This window comes from Fundulus heteroclitus, chromosome 12, assembly GCF_011125445.2.
Source record: "Fundulus heteroclitus isolate FHET01 chromosome 12, MU-UCD_Fhet_4.1, whole genome shotgun sequence".
Classification (NCBI taxonomy): domain Eukaryota; kingdom Metazoa; phylum Chordata; class Actinopteri; order Cyprinodontiformes; family Fundulidae; genus Fundulus; species Fundulus heteroclitus.
This window is the reverse complement of record NC_046372.1, coordinates 35,174,652-35,196,490: the sequence shown is the minus strand read 5'-3', so window position 1 is coordinate 35,196,490 and position 21,839 is coordinate 35,174,652. Positions and strand designations below refer to the sequence as shown.

Genomic DNA, 21,839 nt, shown 5'->3' with positions numbered 1-21,839 from the left:
TTTTTAACACACATCTTCATCTATATGTAGTAAATAATGGTGCTGCATTTGTATGCCCTTGAGATCAGATTTAAATCACTTTTAGACTTGTAGGACCTGGTGAATACAAGATGAGCTGGATGACGATTATGTCCTGATGTGCAAACGCCAGAACTGCAAGAGGATGTTTTTCCTGTGCCTGTAGACCAGTGGCTTAACTCCTTTTCACATCTCTGACCACATAGTAGAAGGAGGTTAAGTCTGTGTGTATTGTCAATAGCAGAGAAGAACTGATGACGACTGCAGCTCCAGCTTGAATTCAGAGAAAAACAGCAACAAAGCGAAAGATCTGACAAGAGATTAGAAACTCCATGCCAACAGCTTTACTCGCATCTTAACTCTTGAGGTAAACCCGTCAACATATGTTTCCTTTTAGCTCAGCGCGATGTGTTTTTCTAGACAGTTGAACATCCTCTTGATTACAGTTAAAGATTGTGGTTTCACCATATCAACGGCCAGGTGCTTTAGTCATTTTAGGTCCCGTATCCATACATCACGGCCTAAATTTTGCTTTACATATGCTTTCGCTCACAGGCACCAGCATGACGTAGTGCATGTCGGATTTATGGAAAATTAGCATGAAATAATGAATTGAAATACATTTGTAAATTAACAAAGTTAATAAAACGTATATTTACCTCTTACTTAAGGGCCCTACATTATATTACTACGTGACAGTCTATTAACATATCCTACTGACATAATATCTGTTCAGCTGATTCAAACAAGTTCAGGCCTCTTTTTTTTCCTCCTAGACAAAAATGACCTCTATCTGTATGAAAATGAATCCAACCACTCCTGCAAACATGCAAATATTATGCATTTGCACATTGCGTCAAAGGCAAAACATAAAGACGGAAAGAAATCGACCTTCTTTTGAAGCTCAAATGGTTTGAATCAACGTGATTTGCATTTGCTGTATCCAGGCTTGGAAAGGCGACTGGCATCAAAGTATGCCATAGATATAAAAAGTCATAGCTAATATTGTCTATCAAAAACTAGAAAAAGGTGTTGTATTTTGCGCGAGAAGCATAAAAAACAACTGCGTTAGTCTGTGCTCTACACAACCAGAGAAAACTGGTCCCTCTGGTCCTTAGTCTCACTAAGGCGATGTTATATCATACAAACAGTTTCACAAATACGTTTATATGAGATTGGTCATATATATATATATATATATATATATATATATATATATATATATATATATATATATATATGACCAATCTCATAAACAAAATCTGTGGAGCAAGCTAAAACATAAGGGTGATGGCACGGAGGCCTTCCAGCCTCAAACATTTGGAGCTCATCACCAAAGCTAAATTGTCAAAATACCAGTGGAAACATGCAAGAAGCTGGTCAGAAACTATACGAAGGGTTTGATTGCTGTAATAACAATAAAGACTGTTTGCCTAATTGTTAAAAAGAATGTAAATAACTTTCAATGGGCCACTTTATAAAATAACAAGGTATTTTACATCATATAGGCAGATTCAAGTTCAATAACATCCATTCCAGCTTATTCCTGGTTTTAATACAATGAAGTCTGGTTCAGCTTATGATGCTAATTGGAAAAAGTTTTCTATCTGAGGAAAATGAACCGATTGCATTTAGTCACCAACTGTACAGCAATCCCTCATAGTGAGCATGCATGGAGTCACCACGGAGAAGAACAACTCTATTCTAAAAAAGGGAAAAAAATCACTTTTTTCTCCAAAAATTATACTCCTTATATTTTTAGGGTTTCCTGGGTCATTTTACAATCAGAAAAAAAACTTTCTGATTGAACAAAAAATAAAATTTGCCAGGGGTATGAGTAACTTTGAGGCTAACTGTATATAACATTATCACATGTCTAATCACCTATGTGATATTATATTAGCCATTATTAAAAAAATAGATGATTCAATAATTTTGGGTTTTAAATGTTTCTCTGTTAATGCTATACAGTAAAACCATGGTGTGGCTCATTCTAGTTGTATCCCTGCTAAATATCTGGCTGATGAAGGGGAAAAAATGCTGACAGGAAATGAGAAATTAGACCTTGGAGGAAGTTTAGAAAAAGGTTTGTTATATCAACAACAATAACAAAAAAAAAAAAAGAAGAACCTGAAAGATATATGAATTTAAAAAAGAAATTAAAACATCTATATGTTTTTTTCAATGTAAAGGCTGTCGGGAACTCTGAGGCCCTGTTAACAAAACCAGGCTACTTAAAAGCATGAAAGTCTATAAACCATCCTGTCCTCGGCGCTCTGTTTATTTCCTCCTTTATTAAGCCGTTTTGCTCTCTCATGGCCTGTCACTTACACTTGAGCTGAAATATGCACCGCTCTGTGGACTCCCTGCACACAGGAACTTGTCGGCCTAATTTGTTCCATACACACAGAGAGGTCGCCGCCCTTTATTTATGTTTCTGCATCGGCAGCGCTGACATCACCGAGGCACGTCGAGTGTAGCAAAAAAAAAAAAAAAAAACAAGGTCACAGTGGGACCGACATCCGTCTGGCACAACACCAGAGGGGGGTTACCGGCATCCCAAACATCTGCGTGTCGTTACCGTGACCTTTCTGCAGCAATGTCCTCACGCTCGATTTAACCAAGACGGACCGTCCTGCAGGGCCCGATCCGTCCGCACGTTCAAAAACAACTGCTTAGCTGTGAGGTTATGTTCCTAAAGCGTTGACACATAAAAGGGTCGGAGGCTGTTAACCTTAGCCACGCCCACCTGCACTTATATCATCGCCCCGAGCGTGAAGTTAGACCTGCTTTGGACAGCCAGAGGAAACCGCATCCTGAGAGGCGCGCGGTGAACCCCGCATAGAGTAACAGCTGCAGCAGAATGCGATGTAAAAGCACGGGCAAACGGCAGAGCGGAGCGCTGTGAATACTTCATGAACTACTCTCCACTGCGCCCACGCTGTGCAAAAAGTGAGAACGATTTCTGGTAGCTTCGCACTCATCTCCTGCCTGCGCTGACCCTCATTTGTTCACAAACAACTGATCATCCCTTTTGTAATGATCCAACTTTCGCTTCTTCTCATATCACCTCCTCTGTCTAAGCTGTTAAATGTCGGCGTCGTGGTTGAGTCATTCTCTGGTGGTCAGAGAGGTGCTGACAACAGTGAGGCCTACCAGCAACCAGACACTGATTCAAACGTCTTTGTTCTCTCTCTCCCTCTCTCTCTCGTTCTTCTTCCTCCCTCCCACAGCGTCCAACTGTGCGTTTCTCAGAAATGCGTTTGCATCGGAGCTGCAGGTAAAAGGCAGGTGTTCTTGTAGATGCAAAGCATGAGAGGAAAATACACCAGTGAAAAACACCGGCACTGAACAACCTCCTCCTTCAGCGTGGCAGGGATCTGCGGAGAGATTCTGAACACTGTTTAGCTTTATCGCAAGAAACTTCTTGACGACAATGCGTTAAATATCAACCTGCTGCTGGTAGTTGGGAGAGGAAACTGTGCGATAATAAATCACACCTTTCAGAATGGGCGATGTAACATTTCATGAGTGTAAGTTTTCCTGCCAGGAATGAATAAAGATGATACCTTATAACCACTTTATTATAAATATTTAAACCCATCTGCACACGCCCAGCCCATTTATTAGCTAAGACTAATTTACCAGTGTTACCACCCAGCCTCTGTTGCTTTACAGAGCCAGTCTCAGAGTAAATACATCTCTAAAAGGCCTCAGAGGCTAGAAAACATGGGATGACCCCTGGACCCGGTGCAGGTGGCGGTGGACAAAAGGAGTGCAAGAAAGATCACATTACTGATGGACAATGTCTCTCAGCCCATGCATGGAGCTGTTGCAGAGCTCAGTGACAGACTGCTGCATCCTAGATGCTATAAGGAAATAATGGATAATACCACAAGAAAACATGCTAGAGGCTGCAAATTAATTAAGAATGAAGCAAAGGTTCACCCTCCAGCAAGACAACGACATTTAGCTGCCAGAACTACAGTGGAATGAGGAGTAGCCCATAGGTCCTATGGCTTTAACTTAGAGCTGGGCGATAATTCAATAACGATATATATCGATCGATAGACGTAGATCGATGATTAAAAAAAAGGATCAATAAAAAGTTCAATAAAATAACGGTTTTCCTCCCTTTTGCATTCTAGCCATATAGATGAATATTACAGCCATTACATCCTCCCAACCAATCACAAACACAAACCCAGGAACCAAGCTCCGCCCCCTTCAAAGAGCTCAAAGAGCACGCGCTCTTTTTTTCTTTTTTAAAAACTTGCAGTTTTGGTACAAAGTTGGTTGAATAAAGGGTTGTGTTTGAATTCAGTGTTTGTGTGTTCTGTATCTAAAAATAGGTCGCTAAGCAACAGCATAAAATGGCCAGGGCTGCACTTAAAATATATGTTTTAAATTTGTTGATAATTATCAATATCGGTCAATAAGATTTAAATTTTCTTGATATGCTTTTTTTCTATATCGTCCAGCCCTACTTTAACTTCAGCGCACAGAGCTTCTACAAAGCCAGGTGGGCTGATTACAAACAAACACGCCACTTTTCAGGTCTTTCATTTGTTCAGATAATTTTACAATCATGCTCAGGTTTTTATTCATCGGTTAAATAATATCCCAAACAAACAAGTTCTGGGTATGTGACCGTACTTGTCAAAACCGGGTTATTGAGGAGTTTGTTTTGTAAAGTCCTCTGAGTGCGTGTGGTCTCTGTGCCACAGGAAGCTGCAGGGAAACATTGGCCAGACCGGAGCAGAAGGGGAGGACTTTAGCAGGAAGACGCTCTTTGTTGACCTGTTCCAGCATGATGTCATTCTGCTGCCTCTGCCCAGGGTCCTCATTATTAATGTCCTCAAAGGGCCTCTCTGTCCACGTATTCCTCATTAGGATCCATAACAACGGGGTGATGTGACGGCAGCATCTGCGGACGAAGTCCAAGCGAACGTCCGCGACGTCCAACGCTTACCTGGTCACACCAGACCATTCTTTTTAGCAGCTGCAGGGGAAGGGTGGGGGTGGGGGGGGGGGGGCATATGGTAATCCACTTAGTGAGGAGGTCGTAAACTCAAAATCAGTCATGCACAATAAAGAGGAGATGGTATCAGCTGTATGGATGCTAGCACACAGCTGTTTTCCCCAGAATTAAAAGGACAACTACGTCTAACTCGACTCCAGCAACATGGCCGCGGTTAGGATGAAAGACGCTCATGGGCTGGAGCGTGATTCAGACAGCGAGTAGCATATTGCCCCTCAGATGTGATATTTGCTCAAAGCTTTATGATAAACTACACAGCTGTGTCTATTATGCTGCCCTTATGTCCTTGTAAACACCGGAGCTAAAAATAGTGGTCAGCTCAAGGGCAGCAGCGGTGGCAGCGTGTTAACAGAAAGCCGGGGTGGTCAAACCAGTTTGCGATCTCCGCGCTGGGAAGGCAGTGACCGTCGCCTCTGCGTCGCTAAGCCGGAAGAAGCTGTGGGAGAAATCTTGCATGCGAGGACTGAAAATATGTCATGAAAGCATGGAGAAGGCTGGGTACATTTCCTGTCTGGGAACAGTCAGGTGCCCCCAGTTTCCTGCACTATAAATATACTAAATCTGGAATGTTAGGGTGGGGGTGGGGAGGCATGGAATATACAGATATTATATAACCCATGGGGTTGTCCGATCAAAAGACCACACACACACACCAAACACACAGCTCAGGGCATGCTGGGTAATACACACTGTTTGCTCAACCATAAAGGCCCAGGACGACTGAGCATAGTCCACACGGGGCCAGCCTTAATAGGCTGCTTCTTCACTCTAACGAGGGGTTGTGCTGTTCGTTCACCTTCACTAATGTTTTCGCACTGTGGATGGTGCCGCTCTGTCATCCCAGAGGAAGATCTTTAATTTTTGTTCCAGTTTCATGCCAGCGCTCAGGAAAGCCCCCATTAAGTGAGTAAAGACGGGGTTGACTTATCAACCTGAGGGGGGGGAAATACAGTTTTCCTAAGAACGGCACAGGGCTCCTCCCTAATAAAGGTTAAACTGATCATGTGTTCTACTCAAGTTGTTTCCCTCTTCTCTTTTTGTCCCCCCCCCCCCCCCCCCCCACACACACACACATTTCATGACAGTGTTTCTTGTTCGTGTCATTCCTTTGTTGTTATTTCATGTCCTTTTGTCCCTGCAACGGGAACATCCCCCGAAAGAAGGAAATAATGATTAAAAAAACAAAACGTTGGGAACCTCTTGTGTCCTTACATGAAACTCCTTGGGGGAAGAGTAGATTTTTTAAAAGTTGTTCCTTCACTTTTCTGTTTATCTTGTGCAGTTCGCTCTTACTCAGCTATGGTTTGCTTTCGTCTTTTCTAAATGTTGCTAAAAGTTTACAGTGGGCCTGAAATAAGATTGGGGTGTTTACTGTGTTTTAGGAATGTTAGATGCTCAACTTTAAGCACTAGGAGGAATACCTACACCCAGAGTTAGTCTGAGTAATCCCTCTTTATTAGGTACCGCTGTCCGATTGCTCAATACCACAAATAGCAAATCAGGTGGCAGTAGCTCTGGCCAGTTTTAAACCGAAAAGAATAAAGAATGAGGAAGAGAAAAAGACTCGAGCGTCTTGAACATAGCATTGTCTGGGTATTTCAGAACCAGCTGATGTGGTGAGATTTTCATACACAATCATCTTCTTGATTTAGAGACTATTTAAAAAAGAGATAAGCTTTGTGGACAAGAATGCCCTGCTGATACACTGCAAAAAGGGAACTAAAAGTAAGTCAATTTTTCTAGAAATGAGTGTATTTGTCCTTGATCTGAGCAGGTAAATAAGATGATCTGCCAATGGAATAAGGTGGTTGCACTTAAAATAGGAGCAACTCATCTCCATCATCTTATTTCAAGTGCAGTATATCTAATTATCTTATTTTAGGGGTAAAAATACTCATTCCATTGTCAGATCATCTTATTTGCCTGCTCAAATCAAGGACAAATACACTCATTTCAAGACAATTTTACTTAGTTTTAGTTCCCTTTTTGCAGTGTATCAGAGGTCAGATGAAGGTGTGAATAGTTTAAAATAATATAAAGGCAACAGTAGATCAATAATCACTCATTAAAACCAATCTCTGATCACACAACACATCCAGCCTTCAAGCAAAGGGGCTAGAGCAGCAGGAATGCACGCCAGGTGCCACTCTTGTCAGCTGAGAAAATGATGCTGAGGCTCATGAAAGCTAACCAAAACTGAACGATAACAGATTGGGAAAACAATGCCTGAATCAGAATCAGAAAAACGGTATTAATCCCTTGCAGGGCCGTTCATTGTAGCAACCCAGCCAGACACACACAGAAAAAACAAGAAGACAAGTATGTGCTACAACCTTTCACACACAATGGTCAGAAATACACTTAATTCAAGTTTAAGAACCTAATTGCTAAAGATAATACAGATTTAGAGTAGTTTTGATAATGTAATAATGCCAACATCAGGGCATTATTTTGTCTGCACCATCAACACCAAGTCTAATTCCTTGTAAGTGCAAACCTGCTTGGCAATAAACTTGATTCTGATTGTGATTCAACTAAAACATGCTGCCAAACCTGGCCTCTGATCCAAGTCTATGATCTGACCAGCCTTCTTAGTGGCCCGACTATCCCAGAGTGAGGCCAGATCTCTTTGATGAACACCGATAATGCCAGAGCACACTTTAATAATGTTGCTCCAGTTGCTTTTGTCTCTCATGGATAAAAAGACAAACCAGCAGACAAAAGAAAAAGTGAGAAGAATTTTGGCGAAGGAGCAATAGCAAACTCTAAGAATCTTCTCATTAACACCAAAGGAGTGGAGTCTGCGCAGCAGGTAAACTCGCTGCTGTCCTAATTTGTAATAATATCAGTGTTTACGTCAAATTTCAACTTGTCGTCAAACACAGTTACCAAATATTTCTAGTTCTTGAACTTGATTTTCACTTCTTCACCATTGATGGCACTGGCTTTATGCTGGTTACCTCCTTGCCTAAAGTCTACAACAAGTTCTTTAGTTTTAGAGATGTTTAGGTCCAAATCGTTGTCAATGCACCATGCGACAAAGGACCATGCTGGGCCATGCCCTTTGTCATTGTCCTGGAGAAGAGACACGACAACAGTGTCGTCAGAGAATTTAACAAAGTGCGTTTGCTGGTTGGGCCTTCTGCAGCTGTCAGTATATAATATAAAGAGGAGAGCAGACAGCACACAACCCTGCGGAGATCCGGCACTGGACACAAGGGCATCTGACATTTCCCATTCACTAGGGACACTCTGGATTCTGTCTATTAAAAAAGGCTAAAAGCAGCGTCAGAGGCTGATCTGAGAGGTTAACTATGTAGAACGTTTTATGGAGTTAAAACATGAGGTTGCATTTTGTTAAAAGCAAATGAAGAGTCTGCAAATAAATGTCTGGTTCAGTGCGTCAGAATTTTGCATCGATGTGCAGTGGATGAATCTACAGCAGCTGTGTGATGCTCCGAGAAATGTTATTCACTCCTTGTCGAATTTATGCCACAGAGAATTAAGGTTACGTCTAGAAGCAACACGGGCGCCAACTTGATACTTACGAGTATCGAGTGCAGCTGTGAGTGGAAAATCGTCATAATTAACAGAAATAAGGGGTTAAAGACACCAGTCTGCATGTAATCAATCTCTACAATGTGCTTCACCTAGTGATGGAATAAATACACTTTTCAATAATATTCTAATTTATTAAATGGGCCTGTATGCCTTCTACTTTCTAACATGCCAGCTCTTTGCTTCAAAACTAAATAGATGAAACAGATGAAATCAGATCTCCTCGTGTATTAGCAGGACATTTACTGTCAGACGTTATGCACGGTCAAGCATTTTGTCCATCATTCAGGAGGTTGAAAACGTAGCGTATTGATTATTTGATTAGGGCACATCAAATATTCATGGCCTGCTCCATTACTGGGATATGTCAGTAGAGAGGCACGCAGGGAAGAAGAAATGAGAAAGTGCAGAGTAAGTGATCACCTGTAGCCCAACAATGGTTCAAAAAAAACATTTCAGTGGGGTTGGCGCGGGCATTCTTCGTCTACCTCAGCGACAAGCTGTGATAATATTGGGATTGTTCTGCACTGACGCTTCTTTGGAAGCCCACCCTGTCCACTTCTCCTTTTAATTATCTCCTATACTTCCCAGAATGCCACTCCACAACCCCCGGAGAACAGGTGTGAACTTGTTGCATCCAGATGAGTTACGTATACTGTATGTGTGGGTAGAAGTGGCAATAACAATAGAGCTAGTAGGAGCCAGAGAACAGATTTTTTTTTTCTCCACTCAAGAAAAAATGAGTCACACTCCTACTCAAAACACAGCGAGCCTTGTGGCGCGTTGTCGATGGAGATGTAGATGCCTTGGCTTCTTCACTGCTTCATAGCATCTGTAACTCAGGTAAGGCCTCAGATACAGAGGATTCACTTTTTAAAAAAAAATAAATCATGGATTACTGCTGCAGAACAATAATAAGAGGAGAGTTTTAGTAGGAAAAAAATCTACATATGGTCATATTCAAGATATTTGAATATGCATTCAGATGAGGCTCATTTGTACTTAGTTTTTACCTCTCTGTGCATCCTGCGTGTTAAAAGATAAACGTAGGTCTATGTCTCATCTTGTTTGATACATTTCTAATTGTTTAAAACTAGTTAATTGTTGCTCTGACTGTACATAGAGTATCAGCAGGTTTAGCGTACATGTGATTGACATGTTTCTTAACACGTTCACTTGCCTTTTCTATTTTGAAGCGGCGCTGTGGGAAATGGGCCTCTGTGAAATCACCTTCTCCAGATCCGCTGTAAGACAGACCGGTAAAGGAGATCCTTCCTGCCTGCAGCCATCACCATCTACAACTCGTTGAAGAAACCCCCAGGAGTTACGCCAGTATTTCATTTCCCTTTGGGATTAATCATTTTAAACTGAATTGAATTGAATCATCATATTTTTACTCTAGGGCAAAAGGAGCGATTAGAGATCCTGGAGATTAGGAGAGCCGAAGAGGTGAAGCATCTATAACTTTGCAAAAAAACAAAACAAAAACAATTGCTGTGCCCATCCTAAATACATTCACTCTAACTAAGGGTTGATACTCTTCCTCCATCATATAAAAATCATCCCCTAACATGTCTCCGCTGATGGTATATTTGCTCACAACATGGTATGCGAGGATTTCTGAATCAAACTACCTGGCAATTTGAGTTATATTAAGTCATAAAATGATCACATGGGGATCATAAACGCTTCTAAAGCAATTCAGTAGGTAACATAATTCAGTCCTGACATGGTTGTGTGGATCTGAAAGCCATAAAGAACTACAACTTTATTAATTAACCTAAAAAAACCTCCTTTGAGAAAGATGAAGAATCCAATCAGGGGTGTAGGAATGAATCGCCTTTTAGTGACGTTTAACTCTCTATATGAGGTTTTTTATTTTTATTTTTGTTTTGCCGTTCCTGTGGAGCAACAGGCACATTACTTATATTTTTGCACCCTTGTTTAGGCCCAATTTACTTTTTTTGTTTATTTGTGTATAGCCAGTGGAGAAACTGTGTGCGGCAACACAAACAAGAAGCCTATTGTGTGTAATTCATACTCATATTACCATCAGCAGGCAGGTGGAGGATCAGGCAGCCCACTGAAGATCAACGCCACAGCCTTAAATGCACCAAGTGCCAGCGGGTGTCCCCGGCTCGTTTCGCTGCCTTTCTGTTAGTATAACAAAAGCAAGCGCACTCGGCTTGCTAGGACTTGCTGCGGCCTCACATGATGAAGCAACAGCTCCTCAGCCACCCACCCACCCACCAGCCCACCCCCTTCTCTGCAGTAGTTCAAAGATACTCTTCAGAGCACATGAACACAAGCCTCATGACTGTTGTCTTGCACATACCTCCTCAGAGTAACTAATCAGTTAGCTGCAGTGTTTGCACTAATCTGGACATCCCCTCAAGTAGGTTGAGGCATGATAGCGTCGTCCTTAATTCAAAACCAACTAATTTTGGATCTGAAATCATAGGCCGACACTTTGGCCTCTTTTGAGAATTATGAGATGACACTTGTTTATGGTGATTTGCAAGAGTGCTCATTCCTCTTGAGGTTTTTACACATTTTTGTCTCGTTACAACCCCAAACTCTGGTGTATTTTAAAGGTGATTTATTTGGCCGGCCAACAGAAAGTAACGCGCAAAGGTGAAGGGGTGCAATTTTCTTTTAATGATAAAATTCCTTTTAAATCAAGGATTTGTTCTTGCTCTCTGTTTCTGATACCCCTGAATAAATTCCAGTGCAACTAATCGCCTTTAACAGTCATCAACATAGAGTCCACCTGTGTGGCATTTCAGACTAGGCGTGCTTGCTTTCCTCATGTGTGTCTGCCGGCTGTCTTTGCTCATAGCTGCATTAAGGACGTGACAGAGGCAAGGGACGAACAGGGCTGCCAGATTGACTGCACTGTGTATAACACACAGCACAATCATTTTGGGACAAGACTGGTCCTGTTTACAGTGACTTGCAAAAACAGCCTTTTTGCATGCCAGCCACAAACCTTAAAGAATGTTAGCGGGGTTTAATGTGGGAGACCAAAACAAAGCTGTGCAAGTGGAAGAAGAAAAATGTTCCCTAATAAAAATTACAAAACTGTGGTTTCTATTCAGGGCCGTGACAGCTCTGGAGGAGCTGCAAAGATCCACAGCTCATGTAGATAAATCTGCTCAGAGGAAAACTCTCCACAAAGCTGGCCTTCGTGACAGACTGAAAAAAAATTGTCATTGTTGAAATAAACCCCTAAGAAAATCCCATTTGCAGTTTACTTAAAGACATAGAAATTGTGCAGTGGTCAGATTTGACAGACACTGAACTTTATGGCCCACATGCAAAACAGTAAGTATGACAGAACACTAACCCCACCTGACCTTGAATGCACCATCCCCATGGTAAAAACGTCATGCTGTAGAAATACAGTGGAATGGTCTGGATTAAAGCATATCCTTATGATAAAATTACCTAGTCAAAGTCCAGACCTTAATCCAACTCAGTGTGTTTCAAGACGTATTTGTCCATCATGAGTTAAAGAAATTTTGCAGTAAACAAATGTTCAACATGTTCAGTCTGTAGATGTGCAAAGATGGTAGAGACACACAACCAAAGACTCGCAAATGTAACTGAAGCTGTCCAGGGGAATCTGAATAGAAATGCACACCGCACCTTTCAGATTTTGATCTGTACAAAAAAAATATTTTTTCTTCTAAAAAGTGAAGGACTTTGTGTTGTTCTCACATATAACTACCCCCCATACACGTGTGTAGGTGCGACGTCATAAAAGATAAAAAAAAGTGCAGGCTTGCAAATATTTTTGCCTTGCAAATACTATCACAAGGCACTGTAGAAGATAATCCTGCACGTGTTCTCTGTTCAGATCCTTCCGATTCAGCTTCTGCAAACCAAGTTAGTTTTTCTACAAGAAACCATAAAACGTGTATCGCTCACAGTCTGTACACCCAGCCAAGCCCAGTGTGAGTCATTACACTTTAAGTAAAATCATCCATCGTGTTTATTTTCCTATAATCCCATCAAGTTATTTTCTTCTGCAACCATCTAGTTAATTAACTTCCTGGTAATCAATTGTGTTTGCATTTCATTTTTGGTCTCGATTAGACTTCCAGTTCCATCGGCGCTGGTTTCAGTTTCAATTAACAGGATCTGCGGAGATCCTTTTTTATTGTTGCAGAGCGACGACAACGTTCAAAAACAACAGCCCAAAATGATGAAAGCCCCACAGGCGGCGGAGTAGCATTCAGTCCACTTGGCTAAACTTAATAACCCCAGATCTGTTACAGCAATTCAGGAAAGGAATCTGAATGCAGCAGTGCAGTTTTTCCCCCTTACTCTCATTCACTTGGACAGCCAATGACGTTCGTTCTCCTGGTCTGGAATCTACGGCTGCTGCCAGCGAGAGTTGTGAATGGGGTGGCAGGCAAGCAGTGCCTCTCTCTCTCTCTCTCTCTTTCTTTCTTTCTCTCTCTCTCTCACACGCACACACACCAGGTTTAGGGTCCACAGCACTGATTTTTGCTCGCGTCACAGTGGCTAAGTTCAGGTTACATTTAAACAAAGGAATTCATCCCCACGCCCCTCTTCTCTTAGCACACGGACGCATTAATCTAAAGCATACCCTGGTATTTAAACCTCACTCTGACTACACGTCGGCCATGAAGGCTGAGGAGCAACAACCGTAGAGATGTTAATGAAAAAAAAAAAAGAGAGAGCGAGAAAAGAAACCCTCCACGTTAAGGCCGGCAGGAACTTATGTTCTCTTCCCCCTCAGCTGACAAAACTCAAGAGCGCTAACGACGAGAACATCTGCGTCTCCTGCTGCTCGGACACGGTGATCAGAGCCGTGCGCGGTCAGATGATCGTGGGATGACCACGCTGGAGACAGGCCCGTTTGGTTCCGCTGCGTTTACCCTCGTCATCCGTAAAGTATCTTCCGCAGAGACTGGACACCAGGATGGAGCTGCAGTGGCTGTAGCCCACTTAGTCCGTTATGTAACGATCAATTTGATTAGACAGCTTATGGGCTGCATCATACTGATGCTGTTTAACACAATTCAGCTTTATGCAAGGCAGTGATCGCCGAACAAGGTGGCTCGACGTGGTCAAAGCGGCGTTTGCTACCCATGCAGCGATAAAAATAAACACCGATGATGACAGAGGACAGTGCTGTGACGGAAACACCTTTGCTTCCTCACAGATTTATCTGGTTGTTATCATCTAGTCACCCCAGATCATCAGATACGTGTTCATATCAGACGAAACCATTCGGGGCGGAGAACTGATGCGGTGATCACAAACTGCCGCGTGGAGATTCTCATTCTCGATTTTCTGGAGGACTCGAGGTCCTGCGGCGGCTTCAGGCCGTCACGCTACCGATTATTAATGTTAGTATGACGCTCTTTTTCTGAAATGCTGTGAAGACTGACCCAAACGGAGCGCAGAGAGGCCTGCACTGGGTCGCGTGTTGATCCGCTTTATTTTGTGACATCCTAGATGGATTGCAAATATGCTCTTGGAGTAATTTTGGTAGGGATGACGACTGCTGGGAATGTTTGACACGGTTTCATGTTTTCTCTTTATTTGTGAATAATGTCTCTAACCCTGGTTGCTTGGAGTCCCAAAACCTTGGACATGGCTTTCTAACCCTTTCTGGGATGACATAAAAAAAATTTTTCCCCCAATGGTTCTTGAATTTCTTTAGATCAGGGCATGATGCGCTGCTTTTTGAGATCGCTTAGCTCACTTCATGTTGTTGGACAGGTTCTGTTCAGAGGGATTTTCATATTCTACAGGTCTGGCGATAATCAAGCATGGGTGTGGGGAGTGGAACTGAACCAAAGCAGTGCGGTTAAATATAATCAATTCATTCAACACAAAAGACAATTATGGCTCCACACAGGGCCTGGTTGCTTTGGAAAGCTTTTTTCCCACTTATAAAGGAAATCATCATTTGAACACTTTTTTACATGAACTCAGGTTAGCTTTCTCTGACATAAAAAAATTAGTTTAATGATCTGTGAGACTCAAATGCACAGGAAAAAAAAGACAAAAATAGAAGAAATCTGTAAGGGGGGGGGGGTCATTTTTCACAGCACTGCAGATCCCACGAGCAACATTTGGTTGATGGACCGCCTGTTCTGCTGGGTATATCAGAAGCTTTTTAATTCTGTGCATAGCTGTCACTCACACTGTTTTACTGATTCGGGATGTGTGAGGAGGCTGGCATAAACAAGCCGAGGCTGCAGTGTAAACTGGGCCTTCCTGTTGTGCGTAGCTGAGAGCTTTTGGGAAAGGACCCCTTCAGCTCCAGCCCGAGATGATGTCGCATAAGCAAAACGAGAATAAACAGCCTTCATTTGATCCATTTGGCCTGTTGCTGGTCCGGAGGCCGAGGTGAACCTCTGTCATGCTTTCACATGAGGAGACGCTAACGGCACACAGGGGATCTGCAGAGCCCTGGCACTGGGTCGTGTAATACAAAACCTCTAATGATTCTCGCTGGTAAACGATTTGACCAGTAATGGACTCGCAACAACCTGCGACATGTTTCAGCGAGGCCACGGCTGCAAATCTGTCCAGGCAGTCTCACGGCGATCCGCTAAAAGTACACAGAGACGTTGATAAAGCTGCTCAGAAACTTCAAATATCGCCTCGTTATTTTCTCCTCCAGTTCACAGACAGCGGATGAGTGATCCCTGACAGAGCAGCTGGGACAAGAAATGTCTGCCACGGGTCATTAACTGCTCTTATTAATTCACGAGGCTTGATTCACATGGCCCAGTTGTGCTCTGCTGCCATAAAATGAACACGCAGTCTGATCCGTGCGCAAATGTGCTTCTGACAGCGTGTCATCCTCCTAGTTAATCGTTTTATAACTTCTTCAATGCCTCCAAAGGACTCTCTGCCAGCGCTGCTAATAACGCCATTATCTGAAAGTATTTTTTTTTTTTTTTAAAGTGATAATCGTAGGAGGAAAAGCTGCTAAAAAGTTTTCCTGCGTCACTAAACAGCCCGACTGAGACCGTTGTCAAATGAAACCACGTGTTGCCTGCGACCAAACTTGTGTAGGCGCATTGTGAAAACGGGCACCTCAGACTTTAAATATAGAGAGAACGTTTTATTTGGTAAGCTTTGCAGCAGTCGTTCCCCTTGAATTTTGTCACATCGTGTCACATTATAACAGATTTCAAAAATCTGTTGAGGCAAAGGGAAGGCTTGCAGACATATTCTGCTGACTGAGTAAGTTGCCAGACGGGACAAAAATCATAATGATTTTTTTTTTTTTTAAACACACAGACTTCAAAGTATGTAATTTGAGCTTTTTTGGATAGACTAACACACTGCAGTCTGTATCTGTGAAATGAAAGCAAAAACAGAGGCTGTGTGGTTTTCACATGTTAAAGTGATGCGTGCATTTGACTTTAGCCTCCTTCGATGCCCTGAAATAAAACACATTTTTGGCTGTAAAACGTCATGTGTGTTGTAAATTTATCACACCACGCAACACCAATATTGAAACGTTGTGGTGGTAGCATGGTGGTGTGGGGAAGCTTTGCTTCAGCAGGGAATAGGTCGTGGGTTAGGGTTATTAGGAGGATGGATGCAGCTCCATGCAGGGTAAATCCTGTCAGAAAACAGGTTAGAGGCGGAGGTGCACCTTGCCTCGAGAAAGCACAAAGCGTACAGTCACTGCTACAATGGAAGGGCTTAGATCAAAGCATATTGTGTGGTAGAACAGCCAGACTGACGTCTAGTTGAGAACCTGTGGCAAGGCATGAAAACTGACTACAGTCGAGACGTTTCGCAAAGAAATACGTGCAAAACATTCAGTGTCTAGATCTACAAAGCTGGTTAAACGCTAAAAAAGAATTAAGCAGGATATGTTTCTCTACAAGGCACGTTTACGCTGTTGTAAAACACCCAATTTATTTGTTTTTTTTAGATTTTCCTCCACAAAACAAAGAAGAGCTTCCTCAAGAAATCTAACAGCAGCAAGTGGCTCCAAACCAGAGCAATCACTGGATATCCAGTCCCATGTGACCTCATACAGATGCCAACTTTCAAACTGTGTCCATATAACAAGCTGAATGGGCCATTCGTCTGTTAGGCACAAGAATGGCTGCGTCCATTACTTCCTTTGCCTCCGTCCATCTTAAATCAACAGAGCCACGTTATGAATGATCATTTCAGCATGGATCATAGTCTTGATTTTCCTTGGACAAGCTTTGTTAATTCCCAGCTGATTTCAGAGGTTTCTGAGCCCAGGCAGTGGTTGTGTCTCTATTAAATGATGTCCACCGTCCAAAAAACAAAGTTTTCCAACTGATTTCATGTCTTGTGTTTGACTGGGCCATTTTAACTCTCATTCATGCTTTGATCGAAACCATTTCATTGTAGCTCTGGCTGTATGTTCTGCGGGAAGGCAAACCTCTATTATGAGGTCTTTTACAGCCGGGTTGTCTCTCCAGTGCGGCCCTGTATTTAACTATATCAATGTTCTCATCAAATCTGAGCTCCCCCTGTCCTTGGTGGAAACAGCAGCCCCATAGCATGACGCTGCCACCACCATGTTTCACCGTGGGGGTGTTGTGTTCAGGGCGAGGGGCATTTTTGCATGTAGGCCAAACGGTTCCTTCTTCTACGTGTTTATGTGGGACTGTGCAAAAAATTCTGAAAACCCTATATCCTTTTCCTTTAACCTCACAATTACACGCCACTTGGCATTGTTGTATCCAACAGGACATATGACCCCCCCCCCCATGCCTCGCAAGTAAAAAAAACATTATAGTTTGTGTTTGTGATGTGACAAAATGTGGAAACACTGAGGAGGTAAGGTGACTTGGAAGACAATTTTTACAGATGTCGTCCCTGAATTTCTAACATTTTGCAGATGGTGAAACCTCTAAATTCTTCTTCTAAAGTGGAAAACATTTGAAGTTGAGCTCAAGTTACTGACCTGTTGTGTCAAAGTATGTTATTTCACACCATTACATAGTTAATGAAAAAAGCCACAGCATCAAAAATAAAATTAACAATCTGGGGGGAAAAACATAATTGCATTATTTTATATTGTCTTTGCAATATTTTCAATCCGACAAACTGCAGGTGGCGTATTAATATTACAATATTTCACATTTCCATGTATGTGATCTTACAGCAAATTAATCCCAGTAAACAAAGGGGAAGGGGAATAAAATCAGCTAAAGACAGGCATCTGGACATGAGGAAATGGATCTCGATAAAGCTATAAACGCAAAGCGAGCAACAGACTGAGACCAATTCCTAATAAATTCACACTCCAGGTTGAGAGTCAGGCCTTCCTCTCCGAAGGAGGACACAGTGGACCCTGCTATCACTCAGACCACATTTAAACTGCATGTGGCCTTCTCAGACATTTGACTCTTTCCACTCTGACAGCCAGAGCCTCTCTTTGCGGGCCCCTTGCATAGATTTCAACACCAGTCACGTCACCAGATCGCCATCCAAACGCACAGCCGCCAGCCTCCAGTCATGTATTCCCTGTGCAGAAAGGAGTTATTTGGCCTGCCTCAATAATGCGCGCTGCGTCGCACAGAAACGTTGCGAAAGAGCGCTTTCTTTTGCACAGACAGCGAAAGCGGATGTGGGAGGCGACCCCCCCCCCCCCCCCCCCCATCCGCCTCTTTGGAGGTAGGGGGGCGCACAAGATCTGTCAAAATCAGTGGGAATAAATTAACCTGTGAGGATGATTACAGGTTGTATTTGCTCGCAGGAAGAGCATATCATGATTGTGTGCTGCTGTTGTCTGTTATGTATTGCATAATCACCCCCCCCCCCCCTCTCTCTCTCTCTGTTGCATCTGTAGGGTTTACCTGAGCCTACAATCCGCAGGCTGCCGTCATCTCTGCGATCAATCCCACCTTTTCTGCATACTGAGCGCAAAATGTCACAATGCCGGGGCCTGCCTGCTATTTGCGCCCAGCTAAGGGATTCAACTTACCCTCTCTCGCTTTTAGCAGTACAGTGTTGGCTACTATGTTCTCCAGCTCCATCAAAATGAGGAAAATCCTAGAGGCTGAGCGCGGGCGGGGGGGTTGTTCGGTTGCTGGAGCTTCTGCAGCGAAAAACGGCGTCCTTCAGCCGGTGCGGCGGGACTGTTTCCTTCACTCCTCGTCGAGATCCGAGCAGATTTCTCTCATATCAAAGTCGTAAACGGTAAAACAGGATGTCATAGATTTGCTTGCAGTGTAAGTTGGGCATGGTTCTTGTTGTGGGCTGGACGTGCGGCGCTGCATTTCTACTCCAGTCCCCCCAAAACCATTCCATGCGTAATACGGGTGTGAAATGTGTCCGAACCGGAAAATGATCAACTTGGAGGATCTCGGTGCAAGCGAATCGGGGTTTATCTCGGCGGATCCTTTACGCCGATGTACCAGGGTAACACCAGCTTTACAACGGCGGAGGTTGGCTGAGTGCACCAGAGAGGACATCAGCTCGCCCCCTCCCCGGTTGGTGCGTAACCAGGGTAGGCTGGGCCTCTCTGTCAGCGTCAAGCTGTGGTTGTTACAGCCACCACAACTGCGCACCAAAATAAGAGCACGTCCAAAAAAAAAATGGAATCCTGACATCCATGAGTCCAATTTAGTTTAATACATTTAAAAAGTCATTCAGTCATAAAATGCATTTTAATATATTGAGATGGCATCAGAAATGCACTTGTTGCAGTAACTCAATGCAAATGTTGAATCTCATATATTATAAACATTTTATTTGGTAGCCATAACATATCTATCTTTAATGTAAAAATGTCATGCATTTCCAGACTCAATTCACCAAACTTCTGAGTATTTGGTGGTTATTTTTCAAATACAGAATACAAGAATAAGTGTGTGTTAGACATTTCTGAAATGGAAAGGTTTTACAAGTTATCTCAACAAGCAACACAAGGAGAAAAGGAAGGAAGGAAGGAAGGAAGGAAGGAAGGAAGGAAGGAAGGAAGGAAGGAAGGAAGGAAGGAAAGAAGGAAGGAAGGAAGGAAGGAAGGAAGGAAGGAAGGAAGGAAGGAAGGAAGGAAGGAAGGAAGGAAGGAAGGAAGGAAGGAAGGAAGGAAGGAAGGAAGGAAGGAAGGAAGGAAGGAAGGAAGGAAGGAAGGAAATAAAACAATGAAGTAGGGAATAAAATCTGAAAATCTAAATATTTTCTGCTCTTCTTTTTTTCTGCCTATTCAGAGGATGGGCAGAAAGAGTGAAAATATCCAGTGAGTCGCAGTTGTGTGCATTTGAGCCCTCATTCTAATTTATTGAATACGACTGTATCATTAAGTCTAAAGCAGCTGTAGGTGTTTGTGAGAGTGCACTTGTGTATGTAAGGTTTATCTATAAGAAAAATGCTCAATAGTGGTTGTGGGGAGCCAAAGATCTGCTGCCCCCAGAGCACCGAGGCAACGACCAGAATCCCAGATGCCTGAAAGGGCCCCCAGAGCAAAGGGACCCAAGAAGGACAAATACAGGGATAGCTTCCCCCATCCCAGGGAAGAGTAGAGAAGAGCCCCAGGAAACCCCCAGTAGCCCGCAAAGCAGCCGCCAGGAGTTAGTCAGCACAAACCTCACCACCGTGTTCTTGAATGTTTACAGGCCTACTAAGTCCAAATCAAACTTTGATAATGGTTTTAATGGCATCCTATCGGTGATATGTATTGATTGTGTTTAATTATTCATCTTTCACGTTGACAGACGTGCAAAAGACCTGTGTGATATATGAGAAATTTTGGTTTAACTCTGACATGTCCAACCTGATCACTTTTCTGCTATAATTGAAAGCATAATTTCCAATGACTCATTTAGCTAAAGGGACATTATGAGAAAACGCATCTTTATTAACGATGCCAATCAAACCTTTAATAAGCTTACTCTGCTACTTCCACTTTGGACACCTGAGATGCCCAAGGCAAAGGGGCAGCCCAAAACCTAACCTGACAAAAAAGACAAACACAAAACTAGGTACACAGTCACATTCACACATTCCCACCCCAGTGCCCCCCCCCCCCCAATGCAAACGCTCTTAACCACACACAAATAAATACATAAAATAAAAAAGGGACGCAGTGGACACACTCACCCCACACATCCTGTACTCCCACCCCAAATCTGGCATACCTGAACTACACCCATGCCCCGACCCCCACAACCAGAGCCCACCCCATGTACCCGGAGGCGCTGCCTCCCCCACAACCTGCCCTCCATACACGAGCCCCACACCCTGTTTTCGGGGTTAGCAGAAGTGCCAGCCCGATCTGACCCCCAGACCTAGGGGGCCCACCCCTCTTCCAGGCCTTAAAGTCTGGATGGCAATCGGAGATCAAGGCTGTGAAAAAGACCCCAAGCCTGCCTCCGCCTGCTCAAATGTCGTGTTGTTGCATGTTGTTCTCAAGTGCATTTTATTTCAATGCATTACGTTCAGTCTGAAGAAACGTGTTGGTAAAAATTAAAAGATTACTTTAAACAAATCTGTCACAGGTATGACTTATGTAACTTAACTGTACATTGTATGTTATTGGGCCTTTAAAAAATGGAATCCTGACATCCATGAATCTAGAAATAAAAGGTAAAGTGGCTACTTTCTTTAACCCCAAACCCTTCCTGAGCAGATTAAAGATTTCTCCCGACTTTTTTAAACCTGTTTTTCAGACCATGACAAAATAGTCTATCTGCTCCTAAAACGCTGAACTCTGACCCCATGTGGTCAGTTGGGTTTTCTACCAACATTAAATCTATAATTGCAACCAAGTTTTCTCTTCCTCAGAATCTAAACATTAAAGAGAGTGGAGACAGACCGTCAGCGAGAGCCTGAAGAATCTGTGGCTAAGCAAATAAAACTAATTTATCCATTGACAACAGGAAGCCTTGAGTTCTTTGTTGGACATTTCTGTCTTGCCTTCTGCGGAGATGTGAAACGTTTGGATGCCGGTGTGGAGTTGGAGAACCAAATGACCAAAACTAGTTGTATTTGTAGTCTAACGTAGAGCCATATAGCTATCTTCTACTTTTGTTTTCTGCATGATGAATTATGTAAAATGACAAACGGCTCAATGATTGCAAGTGAGTTTTCCTCTAATATTGATTTGTTGGAAACATGTATTGATCTTTGTAAATGTAATTTCTGAGAGCATCCAGGAATGATTTGGAACCAGAGGCTTTTAGCCATCACTTTGATTGCACTTATGCTACTTCCTTTGTTGGCGTCCCAT

At 42.9% G+C, this 21,839-nt stretch overlaps 1 protein-coding gene and 1 long non-coding RNA gene across 5 annotated transcripts in view; one reads left to right on the top strand and one right to left on the bottom strand.

The window, feature by feature from the left end:
• The window catches only part of grk5l (G protein-coupled receptor kinase 5 like), a 37,966-nt gene extending 18,850 nt beyond the window's left edge, over positions 1-19,116 (bottom strand). For both annotated transcript variants that reach the window (XM_012854765.3, XM_012854766.3), the window contains exon 1: positions 18,594-19,116. In XM_012854765.3, the coding sequence (XP_012710219.1) occupies positions 18,594-18,645 (52 nt within the window). In that variant the 5' untranslated portion in view covers positions 18,646-19,116. The remainder of the gene's footprint in view (positions 1-18,593) is intronic.
• Positions 5,807-10,172, top strand: LOC105919450. 3 transcript variants are annotated; one of them, XR_002427244.2, is made up of 4 exons: positions 5,807-5,962; positions 9,209-9,237; positions 9,352-9,460; positions 9,814-10,172. It is a non-coding gene; the product is annotated as an uncharacterized LOC105919450 (long non-coding RNA). The 3 variants fall into 3 exon arrangements; XR_001165304.3 differs by having other exon boundaries at positions 9,209-9,262; XR_004932114.1 differs by having other exon boundaries at positions 9,209-9,460.
• Positions 19,117-21,839: the final 2,723 nt, after the last annotated feature.